Below are 21,038 nucleotides of genomic sequence, written 5' to 3'. Positions count from 1 at the left end.
TAACGACAGTTGTCATGGTCGTTAGAACCACTCCTGGCCAAGTCTGAGCTGAGTTTCCCTACCAGTCAGTCAGAACTGAAGAAGTCTCTTGGATGAGGGACGAAATGTCCTCTTGTATCTTCAACCAAGTCCGGCTGCCCTTGACCTCAACCTTCGTTGGAGAGTTAAATTAACACCTCTCTAAAACAGTTTAAACTAAAACTGAACTTTGTAACCTTCATGAAGGTAGGATTTATTGTAGGACTGTTGTATTAGGTGTACATAACAAACCGGCAACGGAATGTAGATAAGGATTAATTTAGACGCACTAAAGGTGCACTTGATTTACTCACACAAACTAATACTGCCATTTAAAAGAGGGTATTGTGTGAGAGAATACTGATGCAAAACTCACAGCTTCTCTGTTGATTGCAAGTCTGACATTACAGAGATGTGACCTCAGATGTGTACAACGTTGAGACTGGAAGAGACTAGACAGCTGCATTTAGCATCTGCACTGCTACTGAAGTTGGTTTGTTTAAGTCACTTATTCTCATAAGCTCTAGTCTGTCGTTTGTTTTGTTTATGAGTTTTTAAATTGTGCACAAAATTGCAATTTATACCTGTTGCTTCATTCATTTTTTCTCTTGTGTTGCCTCCCCAAAACAGCATCTAAAAAAGCATCCAGAGGTTGAGACTCTTGAACACTAAGATCCAACATCAGCTCATTACATCATTTTTTGATGAAGTGCTTATAATATACCTTAAAGGAGTATCTAAAGAGCACTTCTAACCTTGATCTTGTTTTTTAAGAGTGCCGACCTTTATCAGAAATACTCTCAACACCGATTAAAGGTATGAACAATACCCACTTGAGATGAGGGTCAGCTGATTAGATTAGTCACCCTGTTATTGAAACTGTAATTATGCATTAGTTAATAATAGCAGTACTTACATGCAATGCAGAGCTTTGTGTTCTGATTAAAACAAGGGAAACAAAGAGTCAAGGGCAAACCATCCCTTTTAGGATGGTCCTTTGGGAGGATAGGCTGGGAAATCCTCCGCTGTAGTAGCCATCCAATGTCTAAATCAATAAGAAGTCTCCCTACGAAAGAGGAGAAGCACAGATTGAATGTCAGACTTAAAATGGGCAAAGCCTTTGGACAGTTAGTGCTAGAATGTAATGTGTATGTACAAGTCCTGAAAATTGGAAGTGAATATTTCAAATTTAAATGAGTACTGTATAGTTTTCCCCTTATTGCTCATTTACTTGACATCAGTACCTTACCTGGATAAGCTTTAGCAATTTTGGACAGGTTAACAGAAGCACAAATAATTACTGTATTGTCAATTAGTCAAAATCCCCGATGTTACTTTATAAGTAGTAGATTAAATATGTACATAGGTTGTCTTCCCAGTAGATGGCACAGTTTAACTTGAAAACACAAAGATCCTTCAACCTCCTCACATAGGATCTGTGTGACTCTGTGCTGTTAATCATCCAGAGGATCAGCTGATGTAAATACACTGTAAACACTTATGAGGAATGAGTGAATAAAGTAATAATCGAATTAATTCGTATTTAAATTAAGTATCCCACTAACTTAAGTGACCAAATCAGAGAAAGTCAAATTGTCCACCTCTCTCTCTCTCTCTTTGTCTCTCTCTTTACACTCAAACGCAGTCTTGTGTAACTCCACCCTCCTCCATCCCCTCCCTCTCCTCTCATCTCTACCTCACACACACTCACACGTCCCTCTTCATCCTTTACAGCCAACTAGAAGCTGTGAATGGTAGACAGCTCCTCGTATTTCGCTCCACTGGTGAGCACCAAGCCAGTCAGAGTGGAGACTGAGCAGAGCGCACAGCTACAGTCCGCGACCTTTTGTTGCCATGTAAAATAACTGGAAGAATAGTGGATATTTTTAAATAAACGGAAAATATTATATATAAAGTGTTTTTTTTATCCCTAGGATTTACTGTGCGCGCCACGGTGGCCATGGCGCATTTTACGCACTGCAGGTAACCAGTGTTTCGGGGGCTTAAACAAACAAAACATGGATTAAACAGCGAGCAATTTTGCTTTCACCTCAGGAGAGCTGAAATGGCGGCACTTCGAAGAAAATTTGGCGAAGACTACCAGGTGGTAAACACAAATCGCGCTGCCACTTTTTCTGCTCCGGTCAAGAAGAAACGCCAGCGCTTCGTGGACAAGAACGGTCGCTGCAATGTGCAGCACGGAAACCTCGGTGGAGAGACAAGCAGGTACCTCTCTGACCTCTTCACCACTTTGGTAGACCTAAAGTGGCGATGGAACCTGCTCATCTTCATCCTAACTTACACGATCGCTTGGCTGGTCATGGCATCTATGTGGTGGATCATTGCTTATATCAGAGGAGACCTAAATCACGGCCACGACTCGTCCTACACCCCCTGTGTAGCCAATGTTTACAACTTCCCCTCAGCTTTTCTGTTTTTCATCGAGACTGAGGCCACGATCGGCTACGGCTACCGGTACATTACAGAGAAGTGCCCGGAGGGCATCATCCTCTTCTTGTTCCAGTCGCTTCTGGGCTCCATAGTGGACGCTTTTCTCATCGGGTGCATGTTCATTAAAATGTCACAACCTAAGAAACGCGCAGAGACGCTCATGTTCAGTCAGGACGCAGTGATTTCACAGCGAGACGGCAAACTGTGCCTCATGTTCCGTGTGGGCAACCTGCGCAACAGCCATATGGTGTCCGCTCAGATCAGGTGCAAACTCATAAAGGTAAGCCCAACACCAGATACTCTCTGATGGTAACAACTCTCTGAAAACTAAATGAAACCCCGAAGTTGTGAGAGCTGAGCTGAAGTTAAGCGTACATAAATCACACCAAACATGCAGTATAATTAACTTATTTTAACTTATAAGACCCCCTGCTGCAACATTGGATATCACTAGCTTCCCTAATTGTTGCACAGTGCAGAACTATGCAAACAGTAGAAGCTTAGGGAAAGTAAAAAAAATCAACATTTCATATTTGCACTATGACTGCACTTTTGACTGACAGCTGGTATCTCTCAAGAATCTTTATTCCCTTCACTTTCATCTCATTGCATCCCACCTGGAAAAGGAACAGGTGCATACCGCACATCAGTGGTTACAATGAACCTTTTCTCTTGAAAGCTTAAATGAAAGCAGGTCCCACTAAATGATATATGCATTGTTAAATAAAACCGGCTTAAGACAGCATTACCATAATCCTTCAGCAAGCAGCAACCAGGTGCATCTCAAACCACTGAGATAAGAGAGTAATAGGCTGTTGGTCTTTGTGAGGAGTGGTCGACACCATGTCCAGCGTCAGTTCCTCTTCAGCTGGTGACACCTGGACAGCTAGGTGTGTATCAGCTAGGAGATGTGACAGAGAAATGGCTCCCTGAGGAAGAAGGTTAGGCTCGGTGACTCAGAAGTGAAAGGGAGTTTCACACACTACCACAGATCACTGGAGTCAGTATAACAGCACTCCTGTGAGAGAGCATGCAGACATAAAAAGTATTTATGGCATCCTTAAAGAAATGCAGTCTTTTTTTATTTTCTTTAGGGTGTGTTTATTTATTAGAGATATAAAATGTGTTACAAAGCATCACAATGACAAAATACACTGCTCTAGTCACAATGTTGTGGGTTTGAATCCTCCTAACCTACTGTACCACACTGGTTATCCACTAATGGAGAACACAAATTTTGGAGGAATGTAGCTAATAAACTTCACACTCTGAAAAACAAGAAACAGTGCAGAAAGTTAGCGCCAACAGTAGCAAGGTGGCTTGGCTCCTCTTTTAATTATTATTACAACACAGCTCCTTTCAGCCACATCCATGTTTGGCGAGCAAAATGGGCCATAAAGAAGACAAACAGCATTAGTGAGGTGCTTGGAGCTTGTTTATGTCTGTGTTCTCTTCTGCACAGCCACATCGAGCACAGCGTTGGTCAGCTTAATGATGCATGCATGCAGGCTAGTTGAGGGAGGCAGGGAGGACCGAGCTACTCCACAGTTACAAGCATGGAGGAAGTGAACATCCCCACAGGCATAAAGTACAATGACACAGTGTTTGCCAATTTCCTTATGATACTGTACATTTCAGTTTTTCAGCACACTCATTGTAATAATGAGTCTATTTTAAATGTGTTAAGACTGAACACGATATTTTTAAAGCAACCCCAAGAAGAAAGATAGCCCGTATTTGTGTTACTTTAAAAAATGGCATGCATTGCATCACAAAATAATTGGGGCCCAGGAAATCTTTATTCTGTAGAGCCACTTTCATTTTACCTTTCCTTCTGGACTGCACTGACATAAAATCAATATAAATTTCAAGATCTTTCTACCAATCCTGCATCATCTTTACACTCCCTCTGTCTGCGAAATACAATAAATACAGCATCCACTGTGTGCTCCTTTGTATTTTTATTTATTTATTTTTGCTCCAGGGCTTTGTGGTCTAACCTTATTCTTTCGCTTCAAAGACTCTACCGAGACAGAATTTTTTGCAGCAGCTCTGCCAGAGTACAGAACATAAAAAAACAAAAAAGAGGTGAGTCACTGTGCATGAACAAAGCTATTGTTTAGGCTGAACATACCTTTAGATATCACACATCACATACAGTGTTTAATAAAAACCCTCAAATAAAAAGTAGTCATATTTCAGTACAGTGTTTTCAGTGCAATCCCTTTACAGAAATGTTGGTGGTGCTGTTGAACTGCAACCCTCTTCAAGTCATGCCTTGTCATATAAAATACTCACACATTACTGGCAGAGGAATCATTTTAACTTGTATAGATGTGTTTGCGTGAGTGAGAGAGAGTTTGTGAAAATGTTTTTGTGATGACTTGTTCATAAAGCTGCATCTATAGCAGAGTAAATGAACATCTCAGTGACATGCACTCAAACGCCTATAAAACAAAACAAAGCTATTTCTTTGACACCACCTCATGATATTTTCAGTATTCTTTGAATATTTTACTGGGTTTTATGATGAAGATTCTAAGATGACTGCAGTTTAATTGCAACACACAGGATCATGTCTTTTAAACAGGGGCAAAGTATTGCAACCGTAGTTCTATTAAGGTGGTCCTTTAGTGCGACTCTATAGAGGATTCACCTCTGTAGATGTGAGTACAGAAGCTTTGCATGTATAAATTAGACTAGTTTAATCAACCCTATAAGGTCTGTGCCTGTAAATTGATAGTCTTAACCCTGTTCCCTGTAAGATAAACATTTACCAACTACGGTATTAACCCTGTTTAAGTAGAAGACTCTTTTGCCTCTCACGAACCTGAAGCTTGCTGGCATATTTAACATTGAGCAGGCAATTTACATACTCAGGTCTGATTGGACAGATATTTTCTGTTGTTGACACTAAAGTGGCTCAAGTTGTTCATTTTCTGAGTAAGTTGCATCTAAGCAATGTTTTTCTTTCTGAACTCATTAAAGCCATTCACTGTGATGAAGTACTTTTCTATAGTTGAGAAGGAGTAGAAAACACCCAAATGGTTGTTTCTTTGGGATATCAAAATGAGCGTGATTGGTTATCTGTAGGTCGTTGCTCCCTCGTGTCAAAGGACATAAAGTTAAACCTTTCTCGACTCCCTCACGCCACGCTGCTGGGCACCGTTTCAGTCTTAGAATTTGGTGGGTGCGGAACCATGTGTCTCAAGGTTCAGTTCACAATTAATTGAATCTTCTCATGTCTTTAGTGTTCAAGTCCGTATGTGTGAAAAGGGGATGATTGTTATCAGACTCATGTTATTTTAGAGCAAGGGTCATAATATGTAACCACTGTCAGGCAAGTGGACGGCAAGAAAGCAAATAGTGCCCTTTTCCAAGTATAGCTGGTATAGCTGAGGTTACCACTATACCAAGCCTCAGGTGCTTTCACACCTAACCTGTTTGGATCAATTTAAATAATCCCTTGTATTCCTGGTTAAATCGAACCCTAGTGCAGACCAAACAACTAGACCAAAACCGCCTGAAATGTCAAGTTCAATGATCCAGGAAGACAAGAGCTTAAATCTACGGAACACTGTTACAGTAGATGACGAAGCCACATTAAATTGGAACAACTTGTTGGCGCTGCTTTGTTTGGACAGTATGTCAGTGTGCCAGAGCTTTGCTGAACTGTCGGGGTTGATTACTGGATGACAGCAGAAAGAAGGGAGGGAGACCAATGGAAGCTGTCATACAGAGTCCCACCATATGCAGTTGAAACGCAGCTTTGCAGGCCATCCATGGCCGCCTCAGAAGGCATCCTGGTGGAACATCCTAGCTGAAAATATGACTCTGGTTTTACTGGAAAGGTGGGGGGAGGGTGGGAGGAGGGAGAGAGTGTAGGAACTCATTGAAAGTGATGGAAAGTGGTGAAAGGCGATAGACTCAATGTAAGAGACATAAAAACAATTACCAACAGATTTTTTTCTTTACATTTTCTTTGTGTGAGAGGTGCCTTCTATTTCAGAGACATACACTAGTTTTTTTTTCGCATTCACTAGAACTAGAGTACTAGATTTCCATTTCTTTTCTAATAAGAATAGAGATGTAATTACACTATCAGGTTGTGGCAGGCTGGAGAAAGGCCTTGAAGCCCTGTAGTCATTGATTAGCAAGACCCAGGGCTAGAAAACTTTGACTCTGGACCTCTCACGCTCCTGTCTCCTTTGTATTCTGCACTTGAATAATTCAGAGTCTACATATATGTGTAGGATGTTTTGTTGTAGAAGTGTGTATGCTCAAAAATTCATAAGCACACACACACAGACACACACACACACACACGCACACACATACAGACATTCAGAAGAAGGCATGTGTGAAATAGACTGCGTATTATTTGTAATGTCTGAACGATACATTCACAAGCACCAAATTATTGCATTATTATTCTTGAATAAACACGGCATCTTCTGGCTCCTGACAATGTACTGAGCCTTGTTACAGTATTTTCCACATTCAAGTAGAAATCAGAGGCAGCACAGTCGCAACAAAACACATTTTTGGCCAAGAACATTGTGACACCATTTTTGCCAACTACTGCTAAAGTCACTAAGTGTCACATTGAGGATTAAAACACTTTCTGAGGAAGAAAATGAAACCAGCGCATAAGACATACAAATTACATTTCAGGCAGAGACTGTACCAACATGTCTAGTTTAATATTTTAGTGAAACATAAGCCTCTGCAGCTGACTAATCAGTATGACTTCACAATCAAGACAAATCTAGCAGGTTTTCACTTGTTTTGCACCATCTTGAGGATCAGTATTTTCAGAACATTGAAAAGAGCCCAATATGCAGTGCAGTGAACAAATGTAATAGTACATTCTTTGTAAGTTGGGATGTCCATGTGTGGAGGTTAGAGTGGTAGATGGGCTTTTAGTGTCTTCTGACTTTAATGCGAAAGTCTTGATTGTTTTTTAAAAAATAAACACATAGCTTAACCTTATAATAAATTATAAAACCATATAATACATATATATAAATATAATAAATGCCATGTGCACATTTTACAGAAATAAATAACTGAAATAACATTGGTACTGAATGTTGCGAAATGTTGGCACTGAACAGAATCCAAGTTACTAATACTAATTTTTTTATGGCCCAGTTGGTGTCATCCTTGTCGGCTTAGTGAGTTATAGCTTTAGTGAGTTGGAAATCTGAATGATAATTAGTCAGTTGAAATTTGGATGGGCCATGATGCAGACTTTTTCCTAGTATTAGAGAAGAAGAGATGCAGCAGAAGACTCAAAGAGAAAGAAAAACAGCTCGCAGGTTGTCACTTTTCATTACCCTTTTACACAATAAAAGGGTAATGAATAACAAAAATATCAGTTCAATGTGAAAGTAACTCCTTCCGTAACAACTTCCACCAAAACCTTTCCATCTCTATTACTTTAATGTTAATTCGAAGCTGACATATTCAACAGGAAGCTTTTATTAGCTGCAATCAAATCCTTGCTTTAAGCTTGTTCAGTTGTCTGACAACAGAAACTTTAAATGACTAAATCGTGACAGTGTAGAAGATTGTGGAGCCAAAGAGAGGACAGAGGTTTAACCAGCTGTCACAGAGTAACCAGGCTTTGTCTTTCCCATCGCTAACCAGGCGTTGACGGTGATTTTTAGACCAAAAGAAGAGGAAGAGATTTAATTTTAATTTTTTCAATCTACCTAAAAAAGCTAATGTGGACACATATCATTTTTACACCTAAAGATGATTAAGATTTAGGCATTTCAGCCAGAACATACACTCTTGCATTTCTTTTAACTTACTTTTGAACTGTTGTTGAACTGAAAAAGTAATGAATACTTTTAGTAATCAGTTTTATATCTATCTATATATTTTTATTGAACATTAGGGATGTCATGAGAACTACAATACTTCGGTAAAAAGTCGATACCAAAATTCTGAAAACATGTAGGTACTCCTTTTTCTAGGTACTGTAGGTACTGTAGGTAATGGCGATCCAACACGTGGGAGATGGCGACAAGTGCTTCTGCAGCGATAGCTCTGCCTGGACTCTTCGAAAAAAAACAACAGTAAGATCTGTGTATGGGAGTACTTTGCGTTACCAATAATTAATTTGTTTGAGACAGATGGCACTGCTGTGTCACCTTGGCAACTGTATTACATATATTGTTGGAAAAGTGACACATATATTCCATCTTGTTTAGGCTAACGTAATGTAAACATAGGTTGTAGTAGTAGGCTACCGTCCTTACCATTCCTTATGTGTCATCTGTTGTAATGTTGTTAGCATTTTAAATAAATAATTACGGACTAATGGTCTGTCACTATGTCAGAAAATTGAAACTACTGCTTGTACTCTGAGTAGAGGTGGGTGTGTGGTTTTTTTTGTTTCTTTTTTTATAGATATTGAGCTATATCTGATAATTTATTAAAGGAGTGTATGATGAAGTACATGAGATTTATTATTTTCGTTTTTTTTTTTTAACTTGGTATCAAATTTAGTATTGACAATTATGGAATTTCCCATGTATTGGTATCCACTACTAAATTTCTGGTATCGTGACGTATCGTTACCACTTATCATTAATTTTTGCTAATTTAAACTCTCCGCTCACTCGCAACAGGGGCTGTTGAGAAGTTACAGCTGACTCAATACATGGATATAGCTACAGTACATTTCAACATCAGTTGCCAGCTTATTATTACTATACCCAATGATGGTAGGCTAAAACAGAAACATTACTCTATAGCCTACATACAAAACAGTTCAACAGCACCACAAACTACATCCTCCAAAAAGATCATAAATTTGAACATATATCTAAAAAAGTAAAAGTTTACTTAGTAAAAGTACAGAAGTATTAGTATCAAAATGCACTCATTTTGCCGATTGGCCCATCCCATGAATATGGAAATTAACTAGTAACTAAAATGGTAAAAATTCTTAATTAAGTATAGTACTTGAGTAAATATGCTTGGTTACTTTCCAACACTGTCTTTGACGCATACATATTTCCAGCCAGGAGAAAACGGTGCAGTCCATCCCGCATGGGATTGTCCAATTCATTTGACTCTTGATTTGATTTGACCAATTCATCTTACTCAGTCTCAGCTTGATTGGGTAAAATGTTAGTCTAGCCAAACATTAGAGTAAGCAGACGGTATATGTGAATACCTGCATGATTCGACTGGCTTCTCAGCTGACTTGATTGCATACAAGGTCCTCCACCCCCCTCTCAGGCTACTGATTGATGAAGGCCCAGCAGAGTACAGAGTAGAGTTGAGTAGGAAGATCAGGCCTCTTTAGTTCTAATCAATTTTATTTATCACCTGTCTTCATCCATAAGCATCATTCACACCATTGAAACACTCCTCCTCCCTCATGAAACAAAACCACAGTGCCTTTCTAATGATAATGAGCAGCTGACAGGTTGACTGGGTTGGTGAGTAGTCCGACGTGGTAGAAATTTGCACAGAAATGTCTCTAGTGTTTTCGCTACACAATCTCCCCAAAAGCATTGTAGAAAATGAATTTAAAAAGTCCCTTTCTAGATATGTCAGAGCTCAGGGAGAAACATCTGTTTATTTGGAGTGTCAGATTTAACAGCAGACAAGCTCAGCAATCTCGCAATCTTTGTGCATGAAGAAGAGTAGGAGAGCGCCAACAGGGCCTGTGTAAGGAGCTTTGCCTGTCAGTGTTTGCATTTAGTCATCCATCTTTTTAATCTTAAGCGACAAAGACAGAAAGTGAAAAGCAGAATTTCCCTTAGCTAGCATGAGATAACCCACATGGTGGAATGATGCCAAACAGAATTCAACTGCCTGTGAGCAAAAGTGAACTGACAAGTGAACAATGCCTCCCTGACATGGAAGTCGTTCTCTAACATAAATCTAGAAGAGCATCTCATTGATATTCACAGGAGACAGAAATAGAATGCAATGTTTTCTGGCAATGCAAAGCCTTTTTACTCTGACTTTATTCACAGTATGTGTTTCGAGGGATAAACTACAAGGCAATGTCACTGGGAGGTTAGGATGAAGTTGGCTGGTAGCTACAGTACAGGAGTGGTCAGGATGGGTAGATCAGAGAGAAGGCAGGTCCAGGAATGTACTATGCAAATGTAAACGCACTTTTTATCTCACCTTTTGAAACCTGATATAAATCCCTATCCTTTTATCCTCGATTAAACCGTTTGATAAAATGGACAGCAAAAATGTTGTAAATACGGTGCCAAAAGTGTGCTACCGAAATCATTTTATCATAATGGAGAATAACTATTCTGACATTAGTTCGAAATAGTTCTCAAAGATGCTGTAATCTTATCATAGTCAATATTCTACTCACCATTGTCTTTTTTCTGCTACTTTATTTACATTGCCTTTCACCATTTGCTAAACCCCTTGGACTAAACAGTGTGGTTGTTGGCTCTAACAATTGTTAGCATGTCCGGCTAAAGCTTGCCAACTACAGTAGTTAGCTAATCTAGGTATTTCCAAGGCCAGTAAGCACAACGTTAACTATTACTTTGTAAGCTGACAGATTACAATAATAAAAAGTAGTAACACTGAACACACTGAACCTTTAAGTGAACCGTCTCCTTTCTAAACCATCTCTGGTAATGCCATTGACTGTATCTAAATATGGATGACATGACAGCTCCCCAAAAGTCAAGCGAATACATCTTGATCGCCCCCCTGCTGGCTGGCAGCACAGGTTAACCCACCCCCCGTCATAAGGTTTATGTATGTTACAGTGTTTTTCCCTTCTGACAACTTTGGTTTTAATAAATTTTTAATTTTAATTTAATTTTAATTTGATGCTATAAAAAGGGGGTTTCAGGTTATGACTGACAGCTGAGTCAGCCAGGTGTATAGGCCGTGTCTTGATACTTCTCCATCCCTGATCACTACTGCGCAGACTCTGGCTCCAAAACCAGCGCCAGATGGCAGCGCTCGTATCCGTGATATTTTGGTTTAATTTCATCAAGTAGTCTATCTTTATATTCAGTCTACAGTAATACTAAACTCATAAGTTACGGTGTGCTAAAGTCAAAGATGATCCAGTTTTCTATTTTACTACCACCAGATGACACTGACTCAGTAATAAAGGCTGAAACAGGAAACTGCCTTTGATGGAACAATGTGTCGATTAATTTAGGATGTAGGATGAGAACAAAAGATTCAGAAATTGTAGAAAGGTTTATAGAGTGGGGGAGTGGTACTGTGTTGTGTGTGTGTGTGGGAGATCATTATAAAGCTGTGTGTCATGGAGGAGTAGTGTGTGTTTGTGCGTGTGTGGGCGGCTGGTGGCTGACACATCCCAATAATTGGTTGGAGGTGTAACAATGTAGAAAAAGAAGTACAAGAAAATAGTGTAACAATTAGCTCTTGCTATTCAATTCCTCACACTGCTTTTTTTTGTTGTTGTTGTAACTGCAAATTGTTGACTTAAAAAAAGTTTTCCCAAGCATGCTATTTTAAGTAGAAAGAAAAGATACCTTACATTAAAAACACAAATGAAGTGTTTTCTCTCACCCTTACCGCAAAGAGAAATCTACCCTATTCCATTATCTCAAATAGGATTATTTTGTAAAGATAATCTGACCTGTTTAAAGCTAACTAACTCTGAAACACATAAGCCTGTTTAAAGCAGGGTTGGGCATTCATTCAAGTTTTTAAATTTAAATATTTAACATGAATAATATATAAAAGCTTTTGAAAAAGCTACAAGTCTCTTCTCTGAGAGCAGGGTGTAAGAAAATGGCTGAAAATTTAAGGGTAAGTTCTGGAAAACAGACTGCAAATAGCAAACAGAAAGAGAAAAGGTGAACAGATTGATTAGACAGAATAAGACAGGAAAGGAATAAATGCATCCAGTAACTTGCTGTGCTGTGCGCCAACGTCATCTGGGCAATTAAATGCTTCCGCACCAGTTAACACTCATGGGCAAGTCCTGTCCAAACACGGCTGTCTCTCATGTCCGCCTGCAAGTTTGTCTAGAAATCAATGTCAAGTGCCAAGTCTGTGGTCACTGCAAACAGGAAACCAATGGATATTTGAGAAAGAAGAGATAGCTGGAGAGAGAAAACATCCTCCATCACCTTTCCAGGAGGGTGATATTATGTATATATTTTAGAGAATCACACTGTCACACCCTTAGACTGTAGCAGGTGGAAAGAACTGTAAAGGTACTCAAATACTGTACTTAAGTACACTTTTGAGGTTCCATTTTCTGCTACTTTATACTAAACATATAACATACACTGTATAAATAACCAGTGGTTCCCAACCCTTTTAGCTTGTGACTGAGATGTCTGAGTTGTTACTAGGTCCACCAAAGAGTAATGTCCCCTCTAAACTTCTCACAGGGTTCAATTCAAGTAAAAAGAGTGCCAAAGAGACAAAATTATCCAATAATTCACATGAAAAGCAAAGCTTAGAGTAAAGTCCAACAGATTTGTTCATGAAAACTTTTTTCGTCTCTCAATAATTGTCTTAAGACCTAAGATTTATTTTATCCCAAATTTACCACTGGGAACCACTGGACTTTATGTAGTTAAAACTAGCCCCACCTCGACCAGCTACAACAGTAACATGTTGCTTACGCACTGATGCAGCCGTATTAACAATCTAATAATATCATATATCACATATAACAAATCAGTAACAGGGACCATTTTTCTACATTTTGATTGTTGGACTTGTAATGTGCAATCGAGCATTTTTACATTGTGCTATTATACTTTTACTTAATCAAAGTATGTCTTCTTCTGCATCTGGACAGAAGATTTGTGTCCTCTTTCATTACACAAAGGAAGACAAACAGTGCCAGATCAGAATCTTTCTTCCTTGGCTTTGTGATGACATGTATCTAATCCTTATTTTCTGTTTTTAATTAACTTTCTTGGCTCTTACCTTTGTCTTAGTCCACTTCTTTCTCACTCTTTTTTTTTCCGACTGTCTTTCAGTCTCGTCAGACACCCGAGGGCGAGTTCCTGCCTCTGGACCAGTGTGAATTGGATGTTGGTTTTGGGACGGGTGCAGACCAGCTCTTCCTGGTGTCCCCTCTCACCATTTGCCATGAAATCAATCCCAAGAGCCCCTTTTTCGACTTATCCCAGCGCTCTCTCATGAACGAAGAGTTTGAGATTGTCGTTATCCTTGAGGGCATCGTGGAGACGACTGGTGAGGGAGTCTTCCTTTATTTCACCTATTTCCTTTCACGCTTTTTGTTTCCACTTCTATTCCATTGCTACTTTCCTTTACCCTTCTCACTCTGAGTCTAAATGTAAATTTCTATATTAATATCAACCCATAAAACGTTCAGTCTAATAGATACTCATAATCAAGTTTCTGAGATCTAATTTCCCCACCTTCCCAGTTTTGCATATTTGAAGAACACGGGAGCTGAAAAACATTGAGAATGAGAACACCACATGAGAATGACACCCTGATGGAATTACGAGGGATATTTTATTACTGCAGAATCGGTTTATGCCCACCCTATGCATAATAAAAGCCTGTGGTCATAGATGCGTGTGTCACTTTGATGAATGAGCAAGGGTTTTAGTAGAAGTTCCACTCCATTTTTCAGATGACAGCTGAGAGCAGAGGTAATTCTGAGACTGAGACATTGTTATACAGCAGCCGCTGTAAACTACAGGCAGCCATGCTGGAGAATTGTGAGCGACAACAAGGTTCTCTCTGTTGCATATTTAACAGAATGATTCTTCTCTAAAGTCCATCACAAATAAATCCATCTTCCTCTTTTCTTTTTAGCTCTGCTTCTATCCATCCCCCATAACCCTCACTTTGCCACTGCTGTAGAAGAAACCACAGAGCTGAATAGGCTTAGAGCAGGAGGGAGGGATCAGCAGGGAAGCATAGAAGCATGCAGGCAACACGGTCTGTGCTCTGTTGATAATACCATTAAATCAGGGTGCAGCCAGAAGTTTAGTGTCGCAGTCCTGTGGCACTCAGAGCTGAGGAGGAGAGGGGGGATGCCCTGGCAGTGTCACCTTCAATGAGCCACAATATTCCGTCATCCTCACACTGACACACATCCCATTTAGCCAAACACATTATCCCCTAACATCCAGCCACTGCTTGAACAGCTGTTCAGCTAGGTGATTCTCTCCCCAAATCATTACAAACATAATAGTGTTTCAACCAGACTTAACATATTACCATGCAGTCACTCTAATACTTGTCAGTTATAGTTCACGTCTTATAGGTAGTATTGATTTTGCTTTTACGCAGAAGAAAAAAAACATGAAAATATATTGAGAATGGATGGCTAGATGGAAAATGTAGTTTCAATTGAAAATATAACCTCAGGATTGTTTTATGGTAAGTAACTTGAACGTCATCATTTTATTGACTTTAAAAAATTACAAAAAAAAAAAAATCAACTATTTCAAGCCACAATCTAATCAGTCTAGTCCCAGCAACTAAGGATGTCTTGAAATCAAGGTTCTTAAGCTAAAACCCAACACATTATTACTCCCAACTCGTCACATACACTCACCTAAAGGATTGTTAGGAACACCTGTTCAATTTCTCATTAATGCAATTATCTAATCAACCAATCACATGGCAGTTGCTTCAATGCATTTAGGGGTGTGGTCCTGGTCAAGACAATCTCCTGAACTCCAAACTGAATGTCAGAATGGGAAAGAAAGGTGATTTAAGCAATTTTGAGTGTGGCATGGTTGTTGGTGCCAGACGGGCCGGTCTGAATATTTCACAGTCTGCTCAGTTACTGGGATTTTCACGCACAACCATTTCTAGGGTTTACAAAGAATGGTGTGAAGAGGGAAAAACATCCAGTATGCGGCAGTCCTGTGGGCGAAAATGCCTTGTTGATGCTAGAGGTCAGAGGAGAATGGGCCGACTGATTCAAGCTGATAGAAGAGCAACTTTGACTGAAATAACCACTCGTTACAATCGAGGTATGCAGCAAAGCATTTGTGAAGCCACAACACGCACAACCTTGAGGCGGATGGGCTACAAAAGCAGAAGACCCCACCGGGTACCACTCATCTCCACTACAAATAGGAAAAAGAGGCTACAATTTGCAAGAGCTCACCAAAATTGGACAGTTGAAGACTGGAAAAATGTTGCCTGGTCTGATGGGTCTCGATTTCTGTTGAGACATTCAGATGGTATAGTCAGAATTTGGCGTAAACAGAATGAGAACATGGATCCATCATGCCTTGTTACCACTGTGCAGGCTGGTGGTGGTTGTGTAATGGTGTGGGGGATGTTTTCTTGGCACACTTTAGGCCCCTTAGTGCCAATTGGGCATCGTTTAAATGCCACGGCCTACCTGAGCATTGTTTCTGACCATGTCCATCCCTTTATGGCCACCATGTACACATCCTCTGATGGCTACTTCCAGCAGGATAATGCACCATGTGTTACATTCAGTGGTGGTTATGGCAGAGTTGAGAAAGTTGGAGGACCCAAATGCAGGACGCAAGGCAGAGGAGGTGCAGTGAACCGAGGTGATTTATTTGAACAAACAGAAGGCAAGCACACTTACAAACAGAGTGGCTGAAAGAGTCCAAAACAAAGGTTGTCCAACAGAAAACCAAAATGAGCAGGGAGACACGACGAGGAAGGCTGGCAACCAGACAACTCATAGCAACACTGGGAAACATCATACAATGATCCGACAAGGACAAGACAGAAACACCAGGTGTATATATACACACAGGGACTAACGAGCAGGGCGGGAGCAACACAGGTGAAAGATATGAGGCTAACGAGGCACAGGCAGGGAGAGAGCGAGCAGGGGAAAACAGAGACAGACATGCAGAAGGATCATTGGGCTAACAGACATGACAAGGGTTACTGAACACTAGACGACAGACAAGACAGAGACGGACATGAGTGAACCCCAAAACACAACAGACTATATAACTGATACTGGACACAGGACCGAACCCAAAACACTAAGACATAAACCGAGACACAGAACGAGGAGCTAAGACACAGACTACAGAGCAGACCAAATCACAATAATACAAACAAGGACCTTTTGTTAAATATCCTCCACCTACCTTTAGTGTTCATGAATGACGCAACAGGGTTTCCCCCAACTGTGTTGTGCTATGATGCTAAGGGGCTGCCCAATGCGTTACAAACTGTCTCCAACGGGTCTTGACCATGCGTCCATATGTGACAACTTGGGAGTGAGAACGTGTTGTGAAAACAGAAGATACACAGCTGATCCAAAATAGACTCATGCGAAACATACCAGAACCAGACATAAAAGACATTAAAAAACAGGCCCTTGTTTCTTTACAAGAACTAAGAACAGGCCACAGGGTACGGTGGATGGGGAGGTGAGGCGGGGTTGGAGGGGTGATGAATTGACAATGTATTTAATTAGACAGAATTCAAGATGTATACTTTATTTATTTGTACTTTGTACCTAGCTGTGTTTAAATTGATTTACTAAAATTTTTGTGTGAATTTGGGACTGTCTTGTTCATGATTATACTGTCTTATATACCCCCCACATTGAATGAAAAACACAAAAACAGAGTATGAAATGAGTTCTAAACCAAAATGCACTAAACACAAACAAATAGAGAGAGATGGACAACACTGGTAGCTGTATGATGCACCATGTGAACCTGGTTTCTAGGAACCAAGAGGAATGTGGACACTAAAAAACAGAGCAGAACACAACATGTGAACAGAGAACACCATAGTACAAAGCTTTGTAAACCACTAAGTATGGGATAGTCAGTATGGCTTGATGTAAGTCGTTTTACTCTCTTTTGCTCTGGAATATGAACTCCCATCTGTAGGTTACACTTTCACTAATATGCAGATGACACACACCTTTCTGCATGTGTGGGTTTAAATCAGTAAAAAGGCCAAGCATCACAATTCACTCTGCAAACAGTGCCAGTAAAGACAGGAATTTTACATAAAGTCTTCTTCAGGGACCCCCTGCCCAGTTTTTGCCAAGTGTTTGCATAGCTGAAGGCTTTTATTATAATGCAAGATGCAGTAAACATTAACTAGCTGGTTGAATACCCATATGATGCCTCAATGATGAAACAAAACTGAAATGCCTGTCAGGCTTTGAACCCACAAGCTTCCAATGCACCGGTATTACTGCTGTCTTATGTATCTACAGTCAGCAGAAATACAGTCATTCTCCTGGTAAGACAAGAGAACACAGCTGGAAAATTATCCTAGACTCACTGTCTTGTTAAAACCAAACCTCTGGGCTAATTTAGAATAAAAGCGACCTCTGTGTAGATATAGGACTGTTGAAGGTTTTCTGTGGATGAAGATGAGTAGTGAGCTGGAAATAGCATCAGGCTATGACATAACACTGCACATATCATCCCTCAGAGGGACGGGGTCACACTCCTACTCTACAGCTAACTGTAGTGTTTAACAGAAAAGCTACAGAGCCACTGGATCAGAAGTGCTTATTGATTGCAAAGGTCCTCCAACAAGCATTTAAATGTCAAGAAAATTATTTTACAAGAGCTGAGGTAAAAAAAAAAAAAGATGTGTTTATGTTGCTTGCAAGCATCCTGTATACTGCAGACACACAGGCACCAACATTACTAGAAAATCATTGCTTCTCAATATACCATCCTTGAAATATGGACAGATATGCACAATAATAAACCACTCTCAAAAAGCATGATATTAATTTGTCAACAGATGATTGTCTTTGAGATGAGAAGAGATTCAAGCCAGGGCAATTAACAGTCAACAGAACAAGTTGCAATAAAGACAGAAATGGTGAGATTTGACTGTTAATTATGTTGATCTGATTTAAAATGGCACTCAGCTTTCACCTATTAACAGCTCTCTCACCATTGCATAGAAACAACTATCACTGCTTTGACCTCCAGGTAGGACACATAGTTATACAATTCACTACATTAAATTAAGTTACACTAAGTATTAATAGTTGGTGGTAATAGCTATTTAGCCTCTGCCATGAATTTTTTGGGAAATGTCCAAAAATCCTTCCCTGTGGATTTACTGTTGAAGCAGTATTTAAATCTTTAGTATGCAACTAAATGGGACTTGATGGTAGATTGCACAGATAGCAGCCTGAAGCAGTGATACCACAATCAATAAGAAAGAGTAGAGCAGAAAAAGAGATAAAGTGAGTGAATGCTGCCCTATAGCATTCCTCCTTATCATCAATACTTGCTGGAGCTAAACACTCTCCATTTATTTATGTATTATTACTACACTGTCACTCTCTTGTAGGTATGACATGCCAGGCACGGACATCATATACGGAGGATGAGGTTTTATGGGGTCATCGCTTCCTGCCGGTGATGTCCCTGGAGGAGGGCTTTTTCAGAGTAGACTACTCTCAGTTCCACAGCACGTTTGAAGTACCAACACCACCATACAGCGTCAAAGAGCACGAAGAGAAGAATTCACTGCCCTCGCCTCTATCCACTCCCACCCCCGCTCTGACCGAGAGACATAGCGCCCGGCGTGACCGCGTGTTTTCTGTGGATTGCATCAACACATCAGAGGAAAGGGGCCGTCATGGAGGGATTGGGGGTCGACTGCCAAGCAAGTTGCAGAGGATGAGCTCATCTGGGAAGGAGGATTTGCAGAGGAAAGTGCTTATGCTCAGCTCCCACCATTCTGAGAAGGCCTGCAGCACAGGAGACCTGCCCTTAAAGCTCCAACGCCTCAGCTCCTCGACAGGACCCGAGGCAGAGAATCGGCTGCAACTCAAGTCTCTCAAGGTGGGCTTCGAACCCATGACACAGTCAACTGGAGACCTGTACCAGCACAGCTTAACACCCACGCTGTCCGCTGCTCCGATCCCCATGCACAGTCCATTGCTCTCAGCTGGAGGGAGGCTTGAGGACAACCTGCCAGCGAAGCTACGGAAGATGAATGCTGAACGCTGAAACCTGGACTCCCTTTGACCACAGACAGACAGGAGGAGACGTGCATTGGGAACAGACTCTTAGATGTACTTTACCTTTGGAGGCTTTGAAAGGAATTGGCTTACTGACAATTTATTGATTCGTTTTTTTCTTGAGACGCAACCTTTACTGCAAATACTGTGATTTTTGTGTTTCATAGCAGAGGCATTCATGCAGGCTTTGTTACACGCCAAACAATAAGAAAACACAAACTTCATGCTTAATGCGACCTTGATTCATTCTGCAAGAGTTGTGCATGTATACACTAAATCCATTGTTTAATGTATGCACCACTACACTTAATAGTCAATCTTAGTTTTATCAAAATATAAATTATATTATGATAATAAATGCTGTTTGATCTTTCTCTTCCTTGTGTTTTTATTGTTGTACACCAAAAAGAAGTTGATGAACTTATTGTTTGTGCAACAGTTTTTCCAGATGTCAATAAGTAATCCAACAGTGCAATGCAATGTAGTTTTAATAGGCTGTTGTTAATGCCCTAATTTTGTCCACTTCGCAAGCAACACTTTTCTCAGTGAACAAAATGCATATAAGAGAGAGAGGATAATGAGCTACACTGCTGCTAAGAGAGAATTATGAAGGGTGTTTAATGGAGAATTGAGGGTGATTACAGTCAACAGTCATGTCTAACAAATACACCCCAACAATAGATTATGTGGTCTTCTGTCCAATGTATGTCCAAGCGCCACAATCTTTTCTTAGTCTGAGTTTTATCCATTTTCCAGGTATGCACATACAATCGACATGCAATTTATTTAAAGTCATATTTTGTCAGCTTTTGTATCATCAGCCTTTAAAAAGTTCCTTGACCAGAATGATTTGAAAGAAAAAAAATGAGATTAAAGCAACATAGAGCAGAAGACAAAGGGCTAAACTAAATCCAGGTATTAACACACCATATACTGTAAGGACGTAACTCCACAAAAAGTAGCACAGGGTCACCATATCTGAAGCACCTATAGCTAAGTCTTATTTTCACCACAAGCAGCACAAAGACAGGAAAATCAATGGAAGAGGGAGATTTTCCCTGCTTCAGCTGCACACTTGCAGAGACCGCCCCCCTCTCATTATCAATCTGCGGCTTCGACCATCCACTTAGTTTACACAGAATCTAAACTGCTCCATACACTCGATTCCTCTAATTTATCTACATACAGAGCCTCTTGTGTCTGTGTTTGTACACTTAATCACTACACACGTGGTTTGTCACTCTTCTCATGCTGTGTGTGATTTGACAAAAATGAGGCAACAAAGACTAGAAATAGGCTCATTACACAAAAGAGAACCTCAGATCAAACATAGTGGTAGTTAATAATAAAACTCAATATGATGATTTAATGGAAAGTACATAATGCCTATATAATATCTAATAGTGATCTATACATAAAACATAAAATACATAAAATGAATTACTGCTTTCATTACATGACCTACGAATTCAATTAATCAATAAAGTGGCAGTAGCAAAGTTTTATTTTTTGAATGAGGATATTGTATATAGACAACTTTTTATTCTATTTTATTTATTTATTTTTTATTCTAAACACGTGGTTGCAGCCACAGTGATGGTTTCCAGAATGAGTTTCC

The 21,038-nt window shown here is 40.0% G+C and overlaps 1 protein-coding gene across 1 annotated transcript; it reads left to right on the top strand.

The window, feature by feature from the left end:
* The first annotated feature begins 1,731 nt into the window (after positions 1-1,731).
* On the top strand, positions 1,732-19,796 carry kcnj19a (potassium inwardly rectifying channel subfamily J member 19a). The gene is made up of 3 exons (XM_038705329.1): positions 1,732-2,749; positions 13,455-13,671; positions 18,745-19,796. The coding sequence occupies exons 1-3, from the start codon at positions 2,084-2,086 to the stop codon at positions 19,407-19,409; spliced, it is 1,548 nt and encodes a 515-aa protein (XP_038561257.1). The 5' UTR covers positions 1,732-2,083; the 3' UTR covers positions 19,410-19,796.
* Positions 19,797-21,038: the final 1,242 nt, after the last annotated feature.

Source organism: Micropterus salmoides, unplaced genomic scaffold, assembly GCF_014851395.1.
Source record: "Micropterus salmoides isolate LMB-PRFRI ecotype aquatic unplaced genomic scaffold, ASM1485139v1 Ms_hic_scaffold_10, whole genome shotgun sequence".
Taxonomy (NCBI): Eukaryota; Metazoa; Chordata; class Actinopteri; order Centrarchiformes; family Centrarchidae; genus Micropterus; species Micropterus salmoides.
The sequence above is the reverse complement of the archived record's forward strand: the minus strand, read 5'-3'. Positions and strand labels throughout refer to the sequence as shown.

Excerpts from the sequence above, each read along its gene's own strand:
- kcnj19a (XM_038705329.1), top strand. The coding sequence starts at position 2,084 with ATGGCGGCACTTCGAAGAAAATTTGGCGAAGACTACCAGGTGGTAAAC. Across the intron at positions 2,750-13,454 it reads TCAGGTGCAAACTCATAAAG|TCTCGTCAGACACCCGAGGG; the intron begins GTAAGCCCAACA and ends ACTGTCTTTCAG. Across the intron at positions 13,672-18,744 it reads GGGCATCGTGGAGACGACTG|GTATGACATGCCAGGCACGG; the intron begins GTGAGGGAGTCT and ends ACTCTCTTGTAG.